This window comes from Scaptodrosophila lebanonensis, unplaced genomic scaffold, assembly GCF_003285725.1.
Source record: "Scaptodrosophila lebanonensis strain 11010-0011.00,11010-0021.00 unplaced genomic scaffold, SlebRS2 tig00000072-arrow-pilon, whole genome shotgun sequence".
In the NCBI taxonomy this organism is placed as follows: domain Eukaryota; kingdom Metazoa; phylum Arthropoda; class Insecta; order Diptera; family Drosophilidae; genus Scaptodrosophila; species Scaptodrosophila lebanonensis.
Window position 1 is genome coordinate 1,384,029 of NW_022060558.1, and position 26,020 is coordinate 1,410,048.

Below are 26,020 nucleotides of genomic sequence, written 5' to 3' on the forward strand. Positions count from 1 at the left end.
TTTCGGCTTTACATTTTTTTAATTTCAGGAATTTGTTTTGCATACGGTATATGAATGTTTTTCCTACATAACGCGTTCACTACGTAAGCCACACTCTTAATCAGTCCCTAAAAATAATTTTCATCCATACAGTAGACAGGGGGAAACCCCGTTTTTTCTTTGACATATTGCCATTGCCTTTTCTTTAATCGTCAAATGGGAAAGCAGCGCGTTATACAACAAACATAAATGTGGCTCACGACTGCGAAATCTTCAAATCGTCAAATTATGGTCGGGCTTCTAACGCGCTGACATGTCATGAAGAAGGACGACTACATACTTCATTCCCATTTGCATTTCCGCTTCCTGTGCCTTCTGTGCGTCAGTCATGGAACTGTGACAACGAAATGAGTTACAATTCATTAGAGACCTTCTGCATATATGTATGTATGTGGGTGTTCACACTCATTTGGGGGTGTGTGGTTGTGCGAGTGTACGTAATTATGATGACCGCATCCTTTTGGTTCTTTTTGTGTGCCCTAAATTAATGAGAAGCCACCGCAAAAAACGCATTTTATCACACATTTACGTATGGGAGTACATACATATGTACATATATATCTGCAGCTTGTCAACGCGACGCTGATTCAGCACTTCACTCTTCTTTACATTCAATTTATTTTTACTCCAAATCAGGGCAACGAAACATAGAGACAACGTGGCCGCGATTCCATGCGGGCTTCATGCATGAAAATCCATTTTCTACCATCAATTTAAACCCCTTTTTCTTAGATTTCTATGCGATTTACTTGGCTTAGCAATAAGACAGCAGGCAAGGCACATGCGCTCCGGCACGCTCTCTTTATTGAATTTTCGAACATGCTTAAGTAATAAATTGCATAAAGGCACTATTCTTCAAAATGTAATACCAAATTTGACAGCTGCCACTCGTTGATGTGATTTCAAATGAGAATTTTATGAGCACACACAATCCAAAATACAATTTAGAGCCATGTTCCCAACCCACACACTCACACACCGTTAGTGTATATACTTATATACACGAATATACAATTTTTATACACTCATTGTGATTGTTGAAGTGCCACTTTTGCGTGAAATGCTTTTATAGTAGTTGAAGTATTATTAGAGCTGCTTAATCGGGCGTGATTTTGACAGCAACAGCATGCGTAGCAGTTATCTAAAAAATACAAATATTAATGCCAACCGAATCGCAAGCGTGGGTTTGGCTTACATTTATTAAACATGAAATGAAATTGATTTTACAAGAAAAATCGCTTCCTTGTCTGCAATATGAATAGATTTTTGTACATTAAATTCTTCAATTAGAATAAGCGCTAATGTACAAGATACGATTTAATTAGGATTAAGGTTTAAAGAGAGAAATTGAAAATTTCCTTTGCATATCTTTTTGCTGTTTAACTGTTTTTTTGTCTGTTGGACCTAAAAGCTAGCTTTAAATGTGTTACAAGCAATGTGTGTACAAGCTCTGCCAACAGCTGTTGTTGTTCCTGCGGCTTTGGCTTAACTGTGTACTGCACACATACATGAATTCGCCTCCCGAAGGTGGTATAATTGACCTGATTCTTTTTATACCCTGTACCCGTAGGGTAAAAAGAGTATATTAGGTTTGTGCAAAGTATGTATCATGCAGAAGGAAGCATCTCCGACCCCATAAAGTATATATATTCTGAATCAGCACGACGAGAGCAATCGATCTAGACATGTCTGTCCGTCCGTCTGTCCGTCTGGATGAACGCAAGCATCTCAGAAACTATAAAAGCTAGAATAACCAAAGTTGGCATCCAGATTCTCCTGGGTCCGAGAAAGAGAGTTTTTTTTTAATCTTCCCCCCTTCCCCCGCTACAGAATAACGTCCACATTTCAAATGCTACCTAAACCAAACTTTGCACACATAATTTATATATAATTATCTACTGTTGTATACAATTTTATTCAATTCGATCAATTCTTCTTTTTGCTGCTGCTATGGGCGCATTTAACTCAGTGTCGGAAGTTTACCTGAGTACAGGGTATTTCACTGTCGGGCTTGCTCGACTGTAGCGTTCTCTCTTGTTATAATTATCCTAAATATTTAGGTGAGTTAAATCTGTTCTACCAATCAAATGTGAAATGTATTTAAAATTGACCTTTTCTGCGAAACCTCATGCACAACTAAGACTATAAATGATCACCAACATGCCTATATGCCTATGCATGAATATTCGCAATTAAGACGCTATGTTGGTGTGCCACTTTGTACGTTGTTAAATTCTAGCACCTGGTAATTGCACGCAACATACAAGAAGGGCTACAACAACAGTAATAATAGTTACCACAACAACCACACACCTTACAAGCCTTACAAGCTTTACACGCTTCACACGCCAAAACGCCTATCAGCAAATCGGTTCATTTATGCCAAATTCGCACGCCATGTCAAACGCCATATGCAGCGGAGAAACATTTTGTGGGTGTGTGTGCTCACACAATTAAACGTGCGCCGGAGGGTACCTGTCCAAAACAACACTCTAACCAGGACCCTCAAGCTACACCTCCTTCCACCGCCCACTGCAGTGACCATTTGCAATTTCTCGAAAGCGAAGCAACCACAAGAATGAAGCGCGATGGTGAGCAGCAAAGAGTACAAAACAAAGGCTAAAAAAAACAACACAGTTCCATCAATCATTTAACGCCAACAAAGGCAGCGCAGAAAAGTTGCGCCCATGAAGCATACGCACCGTTGTTCCGCCAACTCATAAATTTAAGATGTTGTGCGAAAGGTAAAAACATAACAAAACTTCTGATAACCTCCAGGTACATCGATTTAAATCAGCTACGAGTTAAGAGACTTACAAACTAGTTTTATTTGTAAAACTTTTACCGAAAATAACTCTAAAGTTGCGGTGCAAGTACTGTTGGGTACTTCTAACAAACTTAAGTAACCTTAAGCTATACAAGTAGATTAATTGGCAATACTTCAATATGAAAAAATTTGCATGAAAAGACTCTTTTAAATGTCAACAGCAAAACCATAAAACCTAGATATGTTATATACGAGTCAATAAAAATAATCAGCTCTTACGATGAAAAATAGCACTTCCACAAGAAACCCTTGTGCTCAACTGCACAAGTCCTACAAGATAATTGCTAATCTTTTAACCAAACAAATAGAACAATAGTTCTATAATTAATGAACAGTTTCGCTAACATGTATTATTTTGAGAACAACTTACATAAGTATATAAAAACTATTAAAAACAAGAGAGAACGCTACAGTCGAGCAAGCCCGACAGTGTAATACCCTGTATCATACATAATTCTGGTGGTATATATAGTATATAGAACTACCACATAACTACCAGGCTCTATTTTTATACCGTGTACCCGTAGGGTAAAAAGGGTATATTAGGTTTGTGCAAAGTATGTATCATGCAGAAGGAAGCATCTCCGACCCCATAAAGTATATATATTCTTGATCAGCATGACGAGAGAAATCGATCTAGACATGTCCGTCCGTCTGTCCGTCCGTCTGTCCGTCCGTCTGTCCGTCCGTCTGTCCGTCCGTCTGTCCGTCTGTCCGTCCGTCTGTCCGTCCGTCTGTCCGTCCGTCTGTCCGTCCGTCTGGATGAACGCAAGGATCTCAAAAAAGTGAGTTTATTTTATTTTTTGGAATTTTCCCCCCCTTTCCCCGCTACAGAATTCCGTCAATAGCGTCCACATTTCAAATGCTACCTGAATCAAACTTTGCACACATTATTTATATATAATTGTCTATTGTTGTATAAAAAATATTCAATTCGGTCAATTCTAAGAAAAGTTATTAGCAAAACAAATTCTCGCCAGTACAACCCCCACAAACTGCAGCAACAAGTTCGCTCTTCTTCTTCCTCTTTTTGCTGCTGCTATGGGCGCATATAACTCAGTGACGGAAGTTTACCTGGGTACAGGGTATTACACTGTCGGGCTTACTCGACTGTAGCGTTCTCTCTTGTTTTCATTTGTATGTCTGATGAATTATCCATTCACATTACAATAATTAAAATAAAACACAAATCTATAATTTCCCAAAATAAATCCAGTTTGGTAAACTTGATAAAAGGTCTTCTCATAAGGAAGATTGATTCAAATTAATTTTTATCGACAAAGTTAAGTGTTTCTTTAAAAAAAAATTTAAGAAAACAATATGCTATAGGAATTATTGAGATATGGTAATGTGTCGATTTTTGAGGGTATATTCCATCTATAAAGTCCTTAAAATTTGTACAGCTTCTTTATACAATAAATAATACGCAACCCAACACCATTGGACAGAGAACATACTTTTAATTATTTAAAGAAATAATAGATAAATCTACACAATAGTTTTATTCGGTACATATATGTAATCAATGGATTGAAATTTTCTGTCTTATTTCTAAAGGTAATTATTTTTACAATGGCTATTTATTAGTTATAAATATACCCAAATAATTTGAGATGCTTAAATTCTAGATTAACATTTAATACAATTTCAATGTTTCTTATTATTTTGTGTGTGTGTGTGTGTGTGTGTGTATTTTATTTTATTTTTTAAGCCTTACAATATAAATTCACAATCAATATAAATACATACATACTATATATGTATATGGAAGTATGGCAAGATTTAGAGATACACCTCAGAGACTCTACATTCTAAAGTACTGACGAAAGTAAATGTTACAGCTAAGTGTCATGTGCGTGGGCGTGTGCCTTTTATGTCTACAAATGTTCGTATGTGTATGTGTTAACGTTTTCTGAGAAATCTAAGTAAAAAAATGAATATGCACATACTCTATGAATGGGCTTGCCACAATTTGCCCGACGGCATTGTTATAAGAAAAGGGTTTTTATGTGCCACAGAACAGATGCCAACACAGATGTGTCTGCACCAGCGACATTGTCCCAAAAAAAATGTTGCGGGTGCACGCATGGAAATAGAGCCAGCAGGGGACTGACAAACAGTCAACAATTTGTGTCAGACGGCTGTTATGTGTGCAGCAAAGGCGCTGTCGACAACAAAAGGAAGCGAAGACCCAAACATTTCTTAAATGTTCGTTTTACCAAACTGTTTTATGTCTTTTCTCCTACATATTTAAATTCTGGCAAATGACTTTAGAAATGATTCAATTGATAAGGCCGTTCAGCTAGGAATTAAATTAAATGTTAGTTAAGGAACAAATAATAATTACAACTTTTTTGAAGGTAAGTTACCTTCTACAACTATTCGCACATCGCACATTTGGAATGATAGGATCTACTAAGGATCTATCTTTAATAGTTACGTTTGTGGAATTATTTTCATGTCTAATCTGATTAATTGGGGACAGGATCAGTAAAGAGAAACGATTCACGACTTGAAGACTTAATCAGGTTTGAAATGCTAACTTGATCGGAGTATTTTTTGAGCACATAATTGTTCCAAAATGTGAATTGAATAAAATTAAGTTGTATTAGGAAATTCATTTAAGTAATTCTTCTTAGCAATTGACTTCAACTTTAATATCTGCCTTCATGCCTGAACGGCCTTTCTTTCATTTGCATCTAACCACGGAACATGGCCATATGATTGGGCGGCGGCTTTTGCTTACAAATGCGCCGACATGTCAAACGCCAAAAGGCAGTGCGGAAATCTGGATTATAAAAGGCATAAATGAATGGATTTATGGCACAATTCACCCAGCCGACCCATGTGAGGAAGGACATGAGTCCTTCCAGCACTGCAGCGCGTGGCAGGAAGGGTATTAGCAGATAATAGACGAAGAAGGGCAGCCAACAAGCAATGAGGCCGCCCATAACAATTGTTAATGTTTTGGCGGTTTTCGTATCACGTTTTGTGGTGGACACGCGCATTGGCATACGCTGATGAGCATGATGGTGTGGATGGTGATGATGATTGTGTTGGATGTGCTGCTGCTGCTGCTGATGATGATGATGATGATGCTGCTGCTGCTGATTTGCCGCTGGCTGCTGCGGTTGCTCGCCAACTTTGCTTGTCTCAGCAAATGAAGTTTGACTATCATTGTAGTGCAATGCCGAGGACCGTCTTGTGTCCCCGCCCGCCGCAGTGCTGTGCATACAAGGACCTCCATATTTGCAACTTATTGCGGAGCAGTGGATGAGCGATGAGAGGCGCGACACTTCCACCAATTCATAGAATGTTGGCTGATGCTTAAATGTTAAAGTTTTATCCACGACGCCCTTTGGCAGACATTTGTTGCATTTAATGCTGTTGCTGCTGCTGCCATTTGTGGCATGACTTGCGCCACTGTTTGCACTGTTGCTCGCTGTTGCCCCATTGCCATGCAGCGAGGTGAGACGCCAACGTGTTTTGCACATGGGCAAGCATTTGTGCGGATTGCAATGATAGTGCTCCGATTCTGAGATGAAGTTGTCGCCATCAAGATCTGGGTCAGCGGTGCGTTCAACGTTCTGGAAAATTAAATGACATATATTAGAAAGAGCGTTAAATATTCAGCCACTATTCCACACTAATAGTTGTAGCAAAAACAAACATTCGTTCTGAAGTACTACTGAATCGATGTTATACGATCCTTTAAAAGATACAGCCATATTAACGTGACCCAAAAATGCTTTCCTCAATCTTTAAATATTTCGAAAATCTGTTACTGCAATAAACAAATAACAACTTCCTGCATACTATGTAATCAGACCTGTTCGGCACAACGGCTTTGATAAATAAAAAAGATTTCTTAAAACTTGTCCTGCGTGGCAAGATCAACACATATTAGACCTATGCCCTAACTCGCCTTTGATTTCGCAGCACGGAAAGAAATTCAAGACGTCCAATATTATAAAACCAATAATAAATTGTAGACCGAAATATTATGTCCGCCTACAATTACATGAATTGTTAATTAAAGAGACGCATTTCTGTGTTCTGGCTGTATATGCCAGAGGCTAACCACTGAACTTATTTGTGATTACAATTGCAATTAAATTAGAGAAAGATTTTCTTTATAAACATTGGTATAAAAACCTATAATTTAAATTATTATTATAAGTATTATTGTACATTTAAAAATTATCTTTTAGTGACGTAAATGGCTACTTTCTTTATTAAAATGAAGTGCCACTTCCATGTAAGTGAATCTTTAAGCTTACTACTAGTGAGGCAGAATCGACTCAGCTCCCATGCAGCCAGAAACCCACATATGTACATGCATATGTACACCTATTCCCATAGACATTTATGATAAATTAAGCGAGGTGAGTACACGGAGCATTTGCTATGCCACAGCTCTGGGGGCTCATACTCGTATGCTCGGATGACTATGTCTGCTTCTGAGAATGTTGTTGCTACGGATGATATAGTTGCTGTTGTACTCAACACGAGCTTACCGCATCGCGCACAATACGCTGTCGCCGTGATGTCAGCACATAACCAATCTTAAGGTAAACATAGAGCATTACTGTGAGTGGTATGAAGAATGAACCCATTGCCGAGAATACTACGTAGCCTTTATTCTGATTGTAGCGACAGTCGACAGAGTCCTGCTGCCGTCGGCCCTGTTCGTACCTGCAAAAAGTAAAAACACGGGATAGTAAATGCAGTTCAAATCATGAAACGTTTGCCCTAAGCGTGATGTTCCTATATACATATATCTGCTACTGCGGCTATTGCTGCTGCTGTTGCTGTTGCTGTTGCTGCTGTCGACGCTTTTGTGGTTAAGCCCAAGGTGTTGCCATAGTTTATTATACGCAGCACAAACAAATGAACAGTGACATTGCGCCATACATTTATCCTCGCGAACACATACATTGCCACCATCCCCTCACAGGCAGTGATGCCACTATTCGATTGGCTAAAATGGTCGAGCCAAAAAATATTTTAAATGAAACCATAAAAAAATATAACCCATACGGGTATAGAGCTGGTTCTAAGATTAGGCAAAGTAGTAAGTAATTCTCCCAAGCTCTTCGAGCATGTATGTATGTCTGCTCGTTAAAAAGACATTAAATTAAATAAATCAAGCTATAAATGTTAACTAATTCAAGCAAAAATACTTATCAACTAATGTCCTCTAATAAACAAATTCTTAATTCTAGTTATCGAAAGCATTTCATTACCTTACCGTTAAGATGAGTGGGCGTTTTTTTTTTTTTTTTTTTGTCTTTGAAACGAAATTTAATTTTGTGTAATTATTATGATATTACAAAGTAAAAACTTCATTGATGAACAATGAAACCTGAACTTACAATAGTTTCGGTCAAGGGTATGTGTTTTTTTTTAAATAAAATAAAATCAGTTAACCATACATTTTAAAAATGGCTAAATGGGCAGACCTGTTCGCAGCTGTTCGCCACTTCCGCTGACAGCCAACGAAATGCAACAAATCGTTGACACTCATTTGCTGCCGCAATGGCAATAAATCTAGTTTTTTGTTCAACTTCATTGCAACATTTTTGTGTTTGCAAAGTCCGCCCAGCCTTCCGTTTTCTCATTCCATTACTCTCGCAAGCCCTCACATTATTTTATGTTAACGTTTACATTCCCGAGGCAAGCTCACTGTGCAACTTTGGTGCCGTAACAAAGTTAGCCATTTAATCAAAAATGTTAACTGGGTCACGGTTTGGCACAAGCTTAGTAACTACCTTAATTCATAATTAATGCTGGCAATATCAATGCTAGTAATGTATAAATTTAGCTTGGAGTCATTTTTCGCTGCTATTGGAATATTAAAAGAAATTGCCAACATATCTATCCATCTAATCAAGTGCTCTTTCGTCAAGATAATGCACGAGTCTATTTGCAGTTTTGATACCAACACTACATGGTTTAAAAACAAGGTATCTTTGAAACAAGAGTCGCATATACGCTATCTATATAACAGACGCCTATTTTGAGAGCATTTCAGAAACATTTTTTGTGGCGAAGCTTGGAGAAGACTATGCAGATTGTACCTCTTAGGTATTCGCACAGAGTGCAAACAATTTTGTTCATCAACTTTTGCAATTAAATATAGATTAAATATTTAAGCTTAAAAGAAAAAGTAAAACTAGAACTGCCCTTTAACTCGAAAACATATGCACCATAAAATTTTGGTTCCACTTGAATGTACGAATATTACGAACATTCCAGTTAAAAAGAATGCATCTATCTCTGCCGGATCTTTACCAAAGATGTCTGCAGCTTGATCCAATTCTTCAGCATCGACTTTAAGCAACACCCATCTGTGAGTACCGGGCCCCACAATTTCAAAAGGCACCTATTTGAACAGCTTTCAAATAAAGAATATAGATTACAGCAAAAGCACCATCATAATTTAAAATGCAACGTAATCTTAAATCCTAATTAGGTTTAAGCCACTGGCGCTCTGAAGTATGTCACCACATCAGACGGGACCAACAACTCATTAACGACTCGTTAACAGGCTAATTTAAAAGGAAGAAATAAGCAGCAGCAAGAACAACAACAGTAGCATTGGGTAGCAAACTTACGTCATTTTTCAATCGGCAATTTTTGGTCTTTTATATTTTTGTCGGTTTTTTGCATTGTCTACCACAAATTGCCATTAACAGAAAAGCGGCAAGACAAACAATGTAAAAATAAGGGAATAAAAAGGGAGCGCGCCCAAAAATTGTCGTCAACTTACCAACCCAAATATGGTGGGCATGTGATTGACAGCGCCGTTATCCACACCACGAGTATCATGAGCAGTGCCAAGCGTTTCGAGCGACGTTTTTTTGAATATGTCAAGGGTTGTGTCACGGCAAGATACCTGAAAGTGGCAATAAAACCAAAAGAAATGTCATAAAAGCGCGTACAACAAAATAACAGAAACAAAAGCCAAACAGTACATATTGTTAATAAAGCTGTAGACCATCCCATACCATCCCATCCCATCCCATCCCATCCTATCCGATCCCATCCTAGCCCATCAGGTCCTACCCCATTCCGACTATCATCGTCTCTGGCAACAGCAACAGAAAACTTGGAAATGCCATTAAAATGTAATTGAAACTTCCAACAAAAGCATCGCACGATGAGTAGTGCGACCTATGTATGTATGTATGTATGTATATATGTATATATGTATATATGTATGTATATATATATGTATGTATGTACGAGCTACCTACCGGCTGCGAGCTTCAAGCCCCAGTACTACGTTTATTGGACATCGGCGCTTTCGCTGTGGGCGTTTATTTAAGCGGGGGTCTATTTACACTCGTACATACATACATATACATACTATATATATAGTATAGTATGCTGCGTCAGGTCGTAATAAAAACGTCAACAAATAAATTATTTTGCAGCGTTTTTTTGCACCTTCTTTATGCGTTTATTATACCAATGCCAATGGGTTGTGTGCGTGCGTGTCTGCTTCTGTTTGCTGTGGTTAAGCTTATGACATCAACCTCAAGCCTTGCATGCTCCAAAGAGCAATTTTCGGTTGCGCTTTGGCCAGGCTTTTCAGGAAATACAGGACAACTAATAATTAAAAGTCGCAAGCGCGTGAGCTATGTTCTAGTTATGTGCATTTTATGTTTATGGTAGCGATGTAAATAAAATTATATAAAAATATAATTTAATAAAAATTGAGCACTCCGTTTAAGCTAAAATGAGGGATACGTGTTATATTACTGTCAAACAGTTGAATTTCACCCAAATGAGTGAAATTTATTACAGTTTCTGGCTTAGTAACATTTGGTATTCAATATAGCTAAAGTTATTTATTACAATTCAATATAGCTAAATTTAGGTTATTGGTATTTTAATTACATCTACAGTATGGGCGCAGCTTATAATTTTCTGTAAGCCGAATTAACTTCGTCGTCAAATTCAATCAAAAAGCTAGCAGGCTAAATTCAGGATGTAAGCGTATTTGAAAGCATAGATAGTAAGTACAATGGTAAGAGAAAAATGTGAACCGCTCGTTGGAGCAATCGACGTTCTCCTTTCTTGTGCGTGGAGGCAATTGAATCCGTTTTCTTTTTAAAACGATTTCTGAGTTTTTTCAATTCTAGTGGTGGTTGTAGAGAAAAAATTGTTTTTCAGTTACAAAAGATTCGAAATAGAATTGCACTGACACTGCTTTTTCTCGTTTCATTCAAAAAGTAAAGCTCTTACCTGTTGAGTATAGAATGCATTCGAACTAAAAGTATATGCTGCCTAGTGATAAAACTAATCCTTCAATTGGATATACCAGCACGTTGTCAAGTTAATTGCACTTATTTGTTTAGCCAATATGCGCATCGACATTTCAACCTGGGAGGCGATTGAATCCGTTTTCCATTTAAACCGATTTCTGCGTTTTTTCAATTCTAATGTTGGTTGTAGAGAAAAAATTGTTTTTCAGTTGCAAAGGATTCGAAATAGAATTGTACTGACACTGCCTGTTTCACTTTCATTCAAAAAGTGAAGGTCTTACCTGTTGCAAATATGCATTCAAATGAAAAGTATATGCTGCCTAGTGATAAAACTAATCCTTCTATTGGATATACTCTTATGCCAGCACGTTGTCAAGTTAATTGAACTTATTTATTGAGCCAATTGGCATCTGGAGCCAATTGAATCCGTTTTTTTTAAACGATTTGTGAGTTTTTTCAATTCTTGTGTTGGTTGTAGAGAAAAAATTGTTTTTCAGTTACAAAAGATTCGAAATAGAATTGTACTGACACTGCCTGTTTCACTTTCATTCAAAAAGTAAAGCTCTTACCTGTTGCAAATATGCATTCAAATGGAAAGTATATGCTACCTAGTGATAAAACTAATCCTTCCCTTGGATATACTCTAAAGGCAGCATGTTGTCAAGTTAATTGCACTTATTTTTTTAGCTCATCTGTTATTGCGAATGTGGCTTCCAATATGCGAATTGGAGGCCACATGTTGATGAAAATGAATCAACTAAAACAAGAAAACGAATGCTTGGAAATGTGTGTATAAGAGAAACGTATACTTAATGTATATTACTTAAGCGACTGCTACTATAAAATGACAAAGCATATGATAATACAAATACTAATTTTTTCTTGTTTTTAAAGACCTATAGACAAAACAAGACATTGCCATCGCCCAATATCATGATTTATCTCGAAATAGGCATTAAAGCATTTATAACTGAATAGAAACTATATACATATATTTATAATATATTAAATATTTGTTCTTAAATGAAAGTAGAGCTTTAAGAGCGGCATTAAATATTTTAAATTTCTAAATTTCTCTATCTCTTCACATATTGCTTTATCTTCTCATTTATTACAGTAGCTTCGGCCACCTTTCGTGTAATTCTGTTCTTTCTACATTTTTATTGACGCATACACCCATACACATACAGGCGCACTCAAGCATTTTCTTAATGTGCAAAAGCAATTAAAGACTTGCCTTTCCATTCCATATACCCACAAGGAAACTCATTTACACACATTAGAAGACACCGAAATATTGGACTCACCTGTCGAGACTAATGGCGCACAAGCTGAGTATGGAGCCAGTGCAGAGCAGTATATCCAACGATACCCAGATGTCGCATAGTATCCAACCAAAGCGCCAACTGCCTGTGAAGTTGAAGTTGAGGTCATAAATAAATGAAGCCAATTGCGTGCTGTATAGTATTGCGTGTCTGGTAATCAACAATGTTGCTATTTATAGTGCCGTCCTGCAAAGGTCAAATGTACTAACACTTATTCCAAAGCTACATTGGCTTCAATCTCTAAATCAAAACGCCTAATGTTGTGCAACTCCTTCTCTATTTCATGTATGTAGAAAACTCTCTTTGCTTCTCTGCTTCTCTCACATTCTAGCATGTCATTTTTCAATTGAATTTCAGACTTGTATGTATGCCTGGCACAACTGTGTGTAATTCCGGTCGCCTGGGGTCAGCTACAATGGCAAATACTTAGTAGAGGATTGCGTCACTGGTTCGTCATTTGGCTTTGTAATTAAATGTACAAATGAAAAATATTGACTTGAAATTTGCAAAATCCACATTCAAACAAAGCAATAAAACCTTATGGCATGTTGTTTGAGAGCATTACTGCCGACATAGCGTACATATGTGCAATTTGGTCAGCATACAAATTGACCAAAATTATGGCTATTGAGAGAAACCAGGAAAGAGGAAGGAAGAGAAGCTGTTGTAGATTGCATGAGTGCAGAACAACTTTTTGCGTTACAAATGTTAACAATTTACAAACAATATGCAGCGTCAAGAGGCCACAAGTCTGCACACAAATACACACATCGATAGATACAGTATGTACAAGTATGTATAGTAAATAGTCCCATTGAAAATGCAAACACATGTGCCATTACCACACAACAAATGAAATATGTTTGCTAACGACAATAATTTTGCAATGCTTTATGCTGCTTTGCTAAAAACTGCACTTTTTGCTGAATATATAATTTGTTGAGTACTTTAAAATTTCATCTGTGACCGGCCATCATTTCCGAAAAAAATAACACTTTTGAAAATTGTTGACGAACGCTTTGAAACATTACACTTTAATATGAGAATGCTGCGAATCACTTGTAATCTTTACTAACACGACTACATATCTGTTCGAACGTACAGATAATAAGACTTTGTGACAATTTAGAGACATTTCTTTTTCGATTTATTATCATTCACAATAAATTTAAAATCTGTGTTATACCGGATATTGAACACCATTGGATAAGTGATATATTTTTTGAATTATACGCTTAATAAACAAGTGAAGCACAAAAAGTATTCCTAGTTTATAAATTCAAGTACAAACATTTATCAAAAAGATAAAGACCGAACCTCTTTTCTTCAATTTCAATTATAATGTTATATTAAATATCTTTCTTTCAAGATACATCCTTACGCCTTTATTGAATTGAAACATCGAAACTTGAACTTAAATTAGTTTTAGTTTTAGTTTTTCTCATTCACACTAAATGTGATCTGTTGTGATACCAGTGCACACTGGTCGGAATTGCCAAAATTTTGGCATAAAATAAACAAATGTTTTGGAATTCTTGAAAAAAAAATTTGAATAGCGTAATAGAACATAGAATAATGTATCCAAGTCGCATAATGAATAATTGTTCCTCTAGCCCTGGAAGTTTGCAACAGCCCTTAAAGTCAGCTGTTTTTAAGTCAAAGCATTCCTGTTTTGTTGTCGTCTTACTAAATGCTATTTTGATGCCCAATTAATATTGTTGAAACAGTTTAGTTATTAGATCCTTGTAATGGAAAACATAGCCAAAGTTATGTCGAATATTGAACATTAACCAAATTTTATGTTTTCATACATGTTCTGTTCGTCTTTGTATGTTGTTGTGGGGTCATTTTTTTTTAGATAGTCTCATCTTGTTTGTAAGTCCTTGACGGTCCTTACTACTATGTATGGCTATTTGTTCATTAAAATGTATAGAATACGAATATATCACCCTTTCCAAAACTCGTGGTATGCTGGTATGCTCAAGGTGACCAAAATATGCGTACAAACTAAATTTGGGGTAAATATCTTTATATTTCGAATTTATGCTAAAATTGTAGCAATACCTTGATTTGGTTTTAAGCACATAGTCTAGCGACTGATATATCGTTTTAAAACTGTGCTCATTATAGCCTGTACCCAAAGGGTAAAAGGCTATACTAGTTTTGTGCGAAGGTCCGTCCGTCCGTCTGTATGAACGCAAGGATCTCAGCAAGTACAAGAGCAAGAAAAACCAAACTTGGTATCCAGATTCTCCTAAGTCCGTGAATTGACGAGTTTGCGTTTTTTTTCTGATACACCCCCTTTCCTGCCAACAACTCCCCCGCAATTCATGTTTTTCATAACTCCTGTAATTCTTCGAATTTTGAACTCAAATTTGACATATACATCCAGTTAGTGTTAGATTACATGATTGGTCAATTCTGAGGAAAGTTATAGCCATAAATAAAATCTCTGCCCATGCGCTGCCTGCAGCTCTGCCCGCAGCTGCATACATACACGCATATAAACACGCAGAGACACGATTCTGATGTAAATGTATGCTGTTGAAACTGTATTTAATTTAATTATATAATTTAATTAATATATTTTTTTTAATTATTTAAAAAAAAATTTTTTTTTCATTTTTCGTTTTTGGTGGGAGGGTATTTAAAAGTTGAGCCTGCTCGACTTTAGCATTCCTTTCTTGTTTTATATGACGATATTGCAATATGAAGTAAAAAGTCGGAGACTCTTATTTCCTTTCTGTCTACCTGAACACTTCTTAGTGGTCTTATTAGAACGAAACAAATAAAAGATCGATCTACATAAAATGCATACTTTAGTCCCTTAAACCTCTAAGCAGTCTTGTAAAAACTAATCAAGAATTTTTTAACAAATGTATTTGTTATGTATGTAGGAAATAATAAGCTTTAATGAATAAATAAGCTCTTCACTTACTCACCCGTTATATATAGTACAACCGCTGGTGGCATTACACAAGTACCAACCAGCCAATCCGTAATGGCCAAATTCATGACAAAACAATTGGTAACGGTGCGCAGTCGTCTAGTTGTCAGGACGGCCAAGATGACCAGCGTATTGCCAATAACTGTTGCCAATATGAGCAGCAGGAAAAAGGCCACTGCAATGGCCTTAGGCCAGGCCATGCCAATGAAATACGAGTTCACTGAGGGCACAGCCATGCCCACAATATCCGCCGAATCGGACATACTGGATGAAACCGTAGACACGGTGGCTGTCAAGGTCGTACTGATAAGGTCACTGCCCGCGGCAGCAGCAGCCGATAAAAGCAAAGGTGTTGCTGTGTAGGTGTTGTCGAAACTTTGGTGGTTGTTGCTGCCGCCGTTGTTGCTGTTGTTGCTGCTGCTGCTGTTGGTAATGTTGTTGATGTTGTCCTGCTGCTGCAGGTCCAAAGACACGTTGAAGCTGCCATTCGACTGCTGTTGTAAGAGCAGCAAAGCGTTCTTAGTGCCACTATCCAGGCTGCTGCTTACCTCCATTGTTGCTGTCAGCGCAGTGCTCAACAACAATGCTGCTAATTGTTGTTGCAAATCCACATTTTCATCACCAGGCGCAGTCAAAGTTGTCATTATGCCTTCTTAGAGTTGTGGTTATGGCACATGCTAATTAGTTGGTACTGTCGTTCTTATTAATCTTATTGTTGATGATGCTGCTATTAAAGACGCTGGCAACGTTTGATGTGTTGGCTTGATGGTTGACTTCATGATTGAGCAGCGGTGCCTGTGCGGTAAATTTAAATGACTTTAATTCATCTTGATCGATTTCCGGTACATACATTAATTGACTGAAGTACACCTATGGGAAGCTGTTCACAGAATATCAAATTAGATAGTTTTTACTTTAAAACTTTAAAGCAAATATTGGATACCATTGCTAAATTTGTATTCGTTAAAACAGTAACATTCACACCATTCGTTCTTCAAACGAAATACTCCTTTCAAAATTTAAAATTTTCTCAGAACCTTTAAAATAAACACACAATAATCAAGGTAAGGAAAGCATAATAATGTTCTATAAGGAAGGAACACTGTCAAAACCCCATGCCCAAGCATGACAAGACGAATCTATGTAGACTTGGACAGACTGACAAGTCCATTTGTTTGCCCGTAAAAACACCGAGAATTTTTGCAAGACCAAGTTATTACAAGGCGTGTAAAGCCTTAATATTTTATACAGCTGTTATAGGGCCGATCCATATAAAAATCACGCTTGTGTTTATTAAGATATGGGAATGAATTTTGGTAATTTAGAGTTTTTTCTAGTGCCTCGTAAAAGTCTCAAAGCATTATCCAAATCGGTGCAATAAAACATATCTTAATATCATGGTATCAAATAAAAGCCACTCAACTATGTACGAGTGTATCAGAAAGTATATCAGAATTGTTTAAGTTTAATGACTGTAGCGGTGAAACGTTGGATACAGGGTGCTCAAGTGGCGGGCTGGAAATGGGAAAAATAAATAAATAAACACGTATTGCCTGCAGTTAAGGAGATTCTACATCCTAAGTTGGTTAATATGGGTTCAGCCGTTTCTAAAATCAGGACATACCTTCAGACAGACGGACATGTCCCGATGGATTTCTCCCTTTATGCTGATTCAGAATATACTTTAGCTTTCAGATACAGCGAATGAGAAATATCTTGTAAGTCCTGCACTATCTGCATATTTTGCATTGAAAATACTTCAAACATAATCTAATTTAGCACAACTTATTGAATTTGTGGCGTTTACGCTCAGAAAGTGAAAATCGCACACGTATATCATTTGTTTATTCATCTATCACATTGCAAATTACGGTTTGAGCATGTCTATAAGTAATATGCGATATGTTAAATAAGATATGTATATCTGTTCAAGTTTAACAGCTGCGCTAAGTTGTCTGGCATGTTCCGAACTACACCACCAATCCCAAAAGCCACACACACAGACACAGGCAGAGACTCACTTGCAACTTGAAATGAAATCCATTGGGCGTAGCTGACAGCTATCGTGCCGTCGAATGTCAGACACTATTATTAGCAATGTGACACAATTGAAAATTAATGAAAGGCACTGCAAATGCAAGGACTGCCAATGGAACTGCTGAACTGCACCTACACACACAGCACTCATATACATAGATAGTATGTAGAGTAGATACTTCGTAGTCAAATGACTGACATTACAAGTTGGGACAGGATAAATAGAGCAGTCAAGTGGCTGCCCAGCAGTGTCAAATATTTGCACTAGTTTTTGTCTTGATACCGGTGCCGATTCACTATTCACTTCTATTTCTGCCAAAGCTATGCAGATAAGCTGCGATTCTTACACTATATAACTATGGGGAATTTCCCTAATGAAACTGCATTAGCAGAGCGACTTATTCAAAGAACTTAGCAATTCTCTTATCAACACAGATTCTGCAGAAGGAATTATTTTGAAAATCAAGTCATGCAGAGTTGTCGTTTAAACACAAGTGTTAACAGTAATAGTACACAAAATCTTATAAATATATATACATGTGTTGTAAACTATTAAGAAACCAAAAATATATGTTCTACACAAGGTCTTAGGCAGCTTCTTCCAAAAGGTTGGGGGGCCAAACAATTCAAATTGTAATTAAATAACGCACGATGCGTTAAAATAATAATTTATGCAAATGACAGAAAAACTTTAAAAAATCCAACTCAGTACCATTTTAAGGCGAAATAGTACGCCATATTAATGAATGTATGGTCGACTTCAGATAGCGAAAAATATGTTCTAAAGATTTAGGGGGGCAATAGCAATCCCTAACCCCCTGAGAATGCCCTTGGTTATATACCCGTTTTCGATCTAACAGCCACTTTTACTTTGTAGTCTTTAAACTCATTTAATTTTCAAATATTCTTGCCAGGCCGACTATCTATTTGCAAACTTATTAGTTAACAACAACAACAAAATGTTTATAAATAAAAGCGCAGCTGATGGCAATTGCATTTTGTGTAAAACTAAAAGTAGTATGTATTTGTAAACAAGAAAAAACATGAGTACTTTACTTGTTTTTGGGAAAGTTGCTGGCAATAAAAAAATGCAATAAAAGTTGTTTGGCTTAAAGTTTAAACAATGCGGGCTTAGAAAGCTTTTAACTTAACAGGCGGTAACAACAACAGATATTTTGTATTTTGCTTCAGTTGTGTGCGCTTATCTCCACTTTTTATACTCTGTACATGAAATATAAAAGAGTATATTAGGTTTGCGAAAAATGTAACAGGCAGAAGGAGGCGTGGAAGACCCCACAAAGTATACATACTATATTCTTAGAAAACGATTTCAACAGTTTCAACTATTAGACAAAATTCATTTCATGACACCATGAACACAGTTTAGTAGGATCTAGCTTGGAATTTCAAAACATCTGAGCAATTTAGTTACAACTCGCCAAAGTCCACTTGACTGCAGGGTGCTTCGGCGTGCTTATAGAGTAGACTTGTCGCCGGTAATTTTAATTTGATTACGAGCCTGATATTCCTTATTGAAAACATCATTTGACCTTACACAATTCGCAATGATTATGGGAGACATAAATTTGAAAATGTGGCGCTCCCTTGGATGGCATCCAACGACACGCAATTAAAAGCTAAAATGAATTGTACACTACAAGATTTTGTAAAAACTAAAACAAATGGCTTTCAATTAACAAAATTACTTGCTTATTTCAGCAATACTGTACAATTTTGGGTAATTTGTAGACCGGAATGCCAACAGCTTTCGCCACATTTATAATTGCAGCGTGGATGTACATATATGTATTTACATAGTATGTGTGCGAGTTGTGTATTTACACAAAAATGCAAATCAATGGCCAATAAATAAATCAACCGCATGTGCACAGAGTAAAAACGCAATGTTACATAAAATTATTTTTAATATGCTAATTGCCAGAAAATTGAGAGCAATTCAAATTTTGCGAATGCAGCATCAAAGCGCAAACATTTACTTAGGCACTTTTTTTGATTTTAAAATGCATCAAAGATTCATAAAATATATTGAGGTTTAGACAATTATTGGAATTAATTTGTTTTATTGTTTATTTATTTTGATTGTTTTTTTCCCTTAATGTTCCATTGATGTCTTAGTTTTAAAGACAAACTGAATTACAGGAATAATATACTTAGCAGTTTGTCGTAACTGTCTAACGAATTTGTAATCAACACACAGCCCAAATGGTAAGTATTTATTTTTCAATATTTATATTAAAGATTCGTGTGTTTTACTCAATGTTTTCAAAACTATCCATCCTCTTCCATTTTAAATTTGTAGAACACTATCGTAAAGCCATCATTTTTGATAGAAATAATACTTATATAAATACGCAAAATTTGCACTTTGTGTACAAAAAGCCATAAAGTTAAATAACATCTAAAAGAAAAAATCTTTTGATAATGAATAAAACATAATAAGCGGATTTGCTGGAAACAGTAATCAAAAGTTCAAGACAAAAAAAAATTAACAAATGTAGCAAATATGGCCCAGTAGCTAGAAAAATTTAATTGCCATGAACTGATAGTTTATTTTATACCGTTAGAATCAAATGTAACTTTTCACATTTCAAATTGTTTTAAATAGTGACAGTACACAAAAATGTTGAAGGCTTCATCGTCAAAGCTTACAATTTTGTTGCCAACTTGGCACACCTACAAACCAAATACTATTAATATTGAAAAAAAATTGCATTGGCAACTAAACTCTGACCGAAACAAACTCTCGTTTCAAATGACACTACTAAGTATATGAGGAGCACTTCAAACCCATTCCAGCTCCAATGTGAATGAAGAATTGTGGCTATAATGCGTTTTCTACATCGTTTAACAAATTCAAGTTTAACGCGCTTCGCGGTCAGGTAAATAAAGATAAACAAATCACAAATGATGAATTAAAGCGAACACGCCCATTCAGATGCTGCGATGCTTCCTCATAAATATACATAGTCTCTTTTCTAAAGCTTGCAGCATTCCATTACTTGAGACTGTCTATACATATAGCATATTCGTAGTTTGTTTGTGTTTGCGCATTGTGATTTACTTTTGTTTTAGTACATGTTTTAAGTGTAAAGTTTTTTTTACGCTCAACCGTTACATGCGTATGCAAATTTTTCCGTAACACGCGACAAATTTTACAATTGTTTTATACTTTTATTCGACGGCAGCTCACAAAAATTCGCCTAGCGATGAAATTCTCTGCTATTGTATTATTTGTGAGGCACATACACAGCTGCCGTCGGCACGCGTTGATTACAAACTGACAAACCAATCGTCAACTTTTGGACTGCCAGTCTGGCTGGGATGCCGGTGTTTAATGTTGTTTTTGTTGCTGTTGTTGTTGTGTATTTCACACATATACACTAAGAGAAAATATTAGATTTGTTGACACAGTCCATAATCAAATCATTTCAACGAACTTGTGATCAACTCACTTGAAGAGCAATCGCTCCTAATCGAATTCGAATCCATATTATTATAAGCAGCGAATCAAATAAAAGTAAATACTAATTTATATATATACTTATCAGTAACATAATAGTTTATTAAATTTAAATTGTTTTCCCGAACTTGGAAATCAGATCATTTATTAGAAGTGTTTCCCCACCAAATAATATTCGTATTTTATAATTTAACAATTATTGCTAAATGATATGCTAGACTGATTAAAAATATGATGAGAAAGAGTAATCTGTGAACGATTGGTAGGATATCATGTGTTGAAAGCACAGATAACTTAAAATTACTCTATACTGCTGGCGTCTCTGTCTTAAAAGTCTTAATAGATTCTTTACCGAAGTCATAAAAATCAATCATTCCGGGTGATGAATTTGTTTGATTTCTCTAGAAAACCAATTATGAGAGTTTCTTCTTCTTCGAGGAAATATATTTTGCCTATTCTAGAAATAATGAATTTTTGATAGGAGGTATAAATAAAATAATAAATATAAAATTTAAAGTTCAAACGAACCACAAATTTACATACATATTGCATTATTTAAATTAATTTTGTAAAGTTTAAAGTTAGAGCCAGTTATTTATATTAGAAAATATTTCGTTTTTAAAACTATTCTGCCTCAAACCACTAATTTTATTAAAAATAATATATTTCTGATTTTCTGAGCTCAAATTTGAATACCTAATTAGTGCCGAATAAAGCTCTTCCCACATCTTCATATCTCACTGTGTAGAACTGAAGCACAGGCGCATGAAGCGCACCCGTTGGCAACGGAGCGTATGCGCAATATGCGCTACGGCTGTTTTATTTGTTGTTACTGAAGCTGTTGTTATTGTTGTTGGTGGCATCTAAAGTACACAAAACACACAGCGCACCAGCACAGCAACAACAAAAACAATAATATAGCATCAGCAGAATTCTTCTGGTTTTTTTTTACGTTTTAGTTTGTGTGTGTTTTTTTTTTGTGTTTTCCACATTTATTTTTGTTACGTTGTTCTTTCCGTTTCTGATCGGAAAATTTATATACATATTTTAAATATCGTAAATAAATTACCAAATCTATCTATATGTGAACTGCACAGCCTATCGAGTTCAGAGACAAAAACGTTGATAGGAAAAGGCAGAGTTCAGTAATCCGTGATGAATTGTGTGACAATGGAAGGCCATGGAAACGCCAAGATATATGGATATAAAGGCGTAGGCATAGGCCAATTCAATACAATTCAATACCTTGAATGGCTTTATGTGCACCAGCTGTGCTTTTATTTCACAATTTTAGACGAGATTCTTTTGTCGCTGTCGCCCACTAGCGTGACATTTGGCTGATTGTGCCAAAGACACCGGCAAATACAGCCCGCTGACACGTTAACAATGCCTGATGAATTTTTATGATGGCCCCTCCGCCCTTTGCATACCCGCACAACTGATGAACTGTGTCCTGAATGTACAATAGGAAAGCAAAGTGTGAATATGCGCTATGAGAATAGTAATTAATATGCAGCTCGCTTGCGAGCATTCTAATAAAGAATATTTTCTTGTTGATGGCGTGTCCTGGCTTTGAGCTTCTCAGATGAGCTCCGTTCACACCTGGTGGACTTCATAGTATTTAATTAGATAAATGGCGCAATACTGTCAAAATGTGTATTAACAGCAGAGATTACGAAAGTTTGAGGCGAACCAATAAAATGCTGCAAGTTATCGTTCAACTTCTCCTTAATACCTAATACCTACTATTTAATCGCAATAATATATTGAAAATGCACAAAATTATGCATTAAAGATACCCATCGTATTGAATCTTAAATTAAATAGTTTAAATTGAAGAATCGACAATTCTAGGACTTGATGAAAAGACGAGTGTTTAGAGTTAAACTTACTAACTATTCGAAGCTGCTTGCCCAAAGCAGGCCTTTTTTCAGCTTGTAATATCTAAACATTTGTAAATAAATTTATCTAAACTCGACTTGTTGTGAACTTTAAATAAATCATATAGATTTAAATAGCTTCAGAATAGAATATGTAATTAAAGAAAATTAAATACCAACGCAATTATTATTATATTCTACACTCTTCCTTTTCAAAGATAAAGAAAGTTATAAAATAGCTTGAAAAGTTTTGCGTCTCAGCAGATGTTGTATGAGTAATATACCGTCCTCAAGAAAGAGTGTGTTAATCATATAAATTATCATAAGTTAAGGCCGGCGCCTGCTGATCGGTGATCAGCATCAGTGACCTGTATCTAAAAACAAACTAATGGTGAAATAAATGTTGTTGAACCTTTCAGTTAAAAACCTTTTGTTAATTGGCTCTTAACGTTTTTTAGAATTGGAGAACATCTTCCTATTAGTTTGACTCGGATACATCCGTATTAAGTATAAATTTATTTCTTCTTACATGCCCAAATGATTTCTGACTCATGCCCATAAACTTCACACCTTTTAGATAAAAATAAATTCATATCATTTGCATCTATTGTAGAAGTCTAATAATACGGAGAAAATTAAAAGATAATGATTTGCTGCCGTTCCACTGACAATGCCAATACACCCACTGTTAGTTTAATGGATTCATGACTACATTATTAATCCTCATATACTTATGTATAATGTATGCTATAATTCCCAAAAGTTTCTTTTTCACGCCACTTTAACCATTTTAATTTTAAATATATGGATTATTTTTAGATCTTCCATTTCAATTAGCGGCACAAATTGTTGCACGGAACCCAAAGCAAAACAAAAGCACACCCACGCCCGTAAAAACAAAAAAAAAAGAATACGAAATATTAAAATTTCATGTCGGGGGCACTGAAAACATATACGCACATACTTAACTGTAGGCCCCTTACAACAGCGAGACAATAAAAAAAATGATGATAAGAAAAGTTTTCGTTTTTTCTCCCGCTTTTCATTTTAGGGGCAACAGTCGGACACAGCTATCTAAGCCAGCAGCTGCTCGAGCCTTGCATATTAATGTTCATCCAAGCTGACTAAAGATGCTTAGGGGAGAAAACAAAAAGAAAACAACCTACAAAGACGAGGTGAACGTTTCTCCCTAAGAGTATTTTGTGCATTCACTATTTTGCAAATAAAAAAATAAAAAACAATTTTCTGCAGACGGTGAAAAGCAAACAATGATTATGCTGTATTTTTTCCGAATACGACAATGATAAGTTGCTTTGGAATTGTTCGTTTTGATTAATTAAGGTGCTATATGCAGAATATCGTTTATCATATAAATTGCTTTCCAAACACTTACACTTTTGTTCTGCACAATGTTCGCCTTTGTACGCACAGTTTCTTAAGAAATTTATGTAAAACTTTTACAAGTAATTATGAATTCATATATTAATTTGCATTTAAATGCAAACTCTGGCCAAAATCATAGACGGTAGAGCCATGCGACTTGTTGCACGCCCACATACCCGTACACTAGATAACGAAAAGGTTACACTACACTGCACGAACACAGTAAATGTACTGGCTTGGTTTGTGGAGGGGAATCTCATTAAGTTCTAGGGTTTGTGGCTTTATGATTGACTGATAAACGTGCTAATTTAATTGATATTTTTATCAACTGATTATGGCTCTAACAAACAGTTATATACTCGTACTTCATTGTTTTCGTCACTCGTGTTTTTTTATTTGTTTTTATTCATTGCAGCTAATCATTTATATGCCACAATATTGCACGTTTTTCATAATATTAGCAATGAACTGCACCATTTATGGTGCCCGTCTATGTGAGAAATTATTTGCAATTACAATTTTTACGGCTTTTTTACGAGTCTGAACGTGTTGTTTAAACTTTCGCTTTCACAACCACTTCCATTCCGGGTTCACCTTCGAGCTGTTTGCGTTCTTTTTGCCAGGACGTCTCGCGCACGACTGAAATACTTTGTCGAGCCAACGCAACGCATTTGGCTAATTTGTCTGCTAACTTGCCGGCTTGCCAGCCTGGCTCGCATCGCCAGCCCTGTGTGTGTGTGTGTGTGCGTGCTTAGCTGTATTAGTGGTAAACAGGCATAAATACGGTAATGTACAGTGGTTGATGTTTATATTTTGCCACGCACATTCCTCTTCATTTCAAATTACCACGAATCCATATATTTTTTAGAAATCTGTGTGTAAAGTAAGCTAAATATGAATAGCATTTGTAACGAATCAAGCGGATTATATAGTAATTATCTACGATATATACATCTAGCGTTTATACTATCTCATTAATCCATCATGGCCTTCAGATACAAGGCCCAGTACTGTAGAATTTCTTTATCAGACCGAATATTTTACTTGCCTATCATAGATTTATGAGGCTTTGAAACCAGATTGGTACAAAATCCACGGAAAATGGTGTACTATTAACAGATTAGTATACCGTTGTCTTACCAAATCATTTCCTTTTTAATGGTCAGCAATCATTTAGAATAATTTTTAAGTTCTTTGGTCAACCTTTTTAATATTTCAACCCCGATAGTTTGGAAACATTCTTATATTATTATTATTTATTTATTGATTGTGCTATTTTACATATTTTTCGAACATGGGTTTACTCTTATCCCCTTATTTAAGCATTCTAGAGTAAAATAATGTAAGAAACATATCATATATAAACTTTGTTTTAGTAGGAGAAGTCTGTACCAATTCGTTTCCACTTTTCTTGATGGACTCCATCAGCATTGTCATAGTTTAAAGATAATGGTTCAAATCTATTATACGACCGTCAATTTGCAAATGTAAGTATTACAATATGCAATTTGAATAACCAGGCGAGCATACTCTTTTTGAAATAAACCGTTCCTAGGTCCGTATCGATGTAATATGTATGTTCGTTCTCCTATATATTCCATGCTGTTGGTCCAAATTAATAAATAATCAGTTAATATAAAGGAATGGGCAGCTTAATTTCTACTGTACAACTGTACTTTTTAAAGTTGTTCCCACCGTCAACCAACTACTTCAGAGCTGACAATACTGGATCTGAACTACCGTTCCTGGACACACAATGGCCGTAAAAATATAGCTGCCGCCCACTGTACCCATTCATTCATGTACAAAACAGTGCGTTTGTGTTTGT

General features: G+C 36.0%; 1 protein-coding gene across 1 annotated transcript; it reads right to left on the reverse strand.

The window, feature by feature from the left end:
• Positions 1-5,164: 5,164 nt before the first annotated feature.
• Positions 5,165-15,971, reverse strand: LOC115625397 (octopamine receptor). The gene is made up of 6 exons (XM_030520436.1): positions 15,407-15,971; positions 12,447-12,549; positions 9,639-9,764; positions 7,384-7,561; positions 6,010-6,453; positions 5,165-5,976 (listed from the first exon to the last, which is right to left on the reverse strand). Exons 1-6 carry the CDS (start codon positions 15,963-15,965, stop codon positions 5,566-5,568), a joined length of 1,821 nt encoding a protein of 606 aa, XP_030376296.1. The 5' UTR covers positions 15,966-15,971; the 3' UTR covers positions 5,165-5,565.
• Positions 15,972-26,020: the final 10,049 nt, after the last annotated feature.

Coding starts and splice junctions, on each gene's coding strand:
- LOC115625397 (XM_030520436.1), bottom strand. CDS start 15,965: ATGGAGGTAAGCAGCAGCCTGGATAGTGGCACTAAGAACGCTTTGCTG. Junction 6,454..7,383: donor AGCGTATTGTGCGCGATGCG/GTAAGCTCGTGT, acceptor TTAATTTTCCAG/AACGTTGAACGCACCGCTGA. Junction 5,977..6,009: donor CATTTGCTGAGACAAGCAAA/GTTGGCGAGCAA, acceptor CCAGCGGCAAAT/CAGCAGCAGCAGCATCATCA.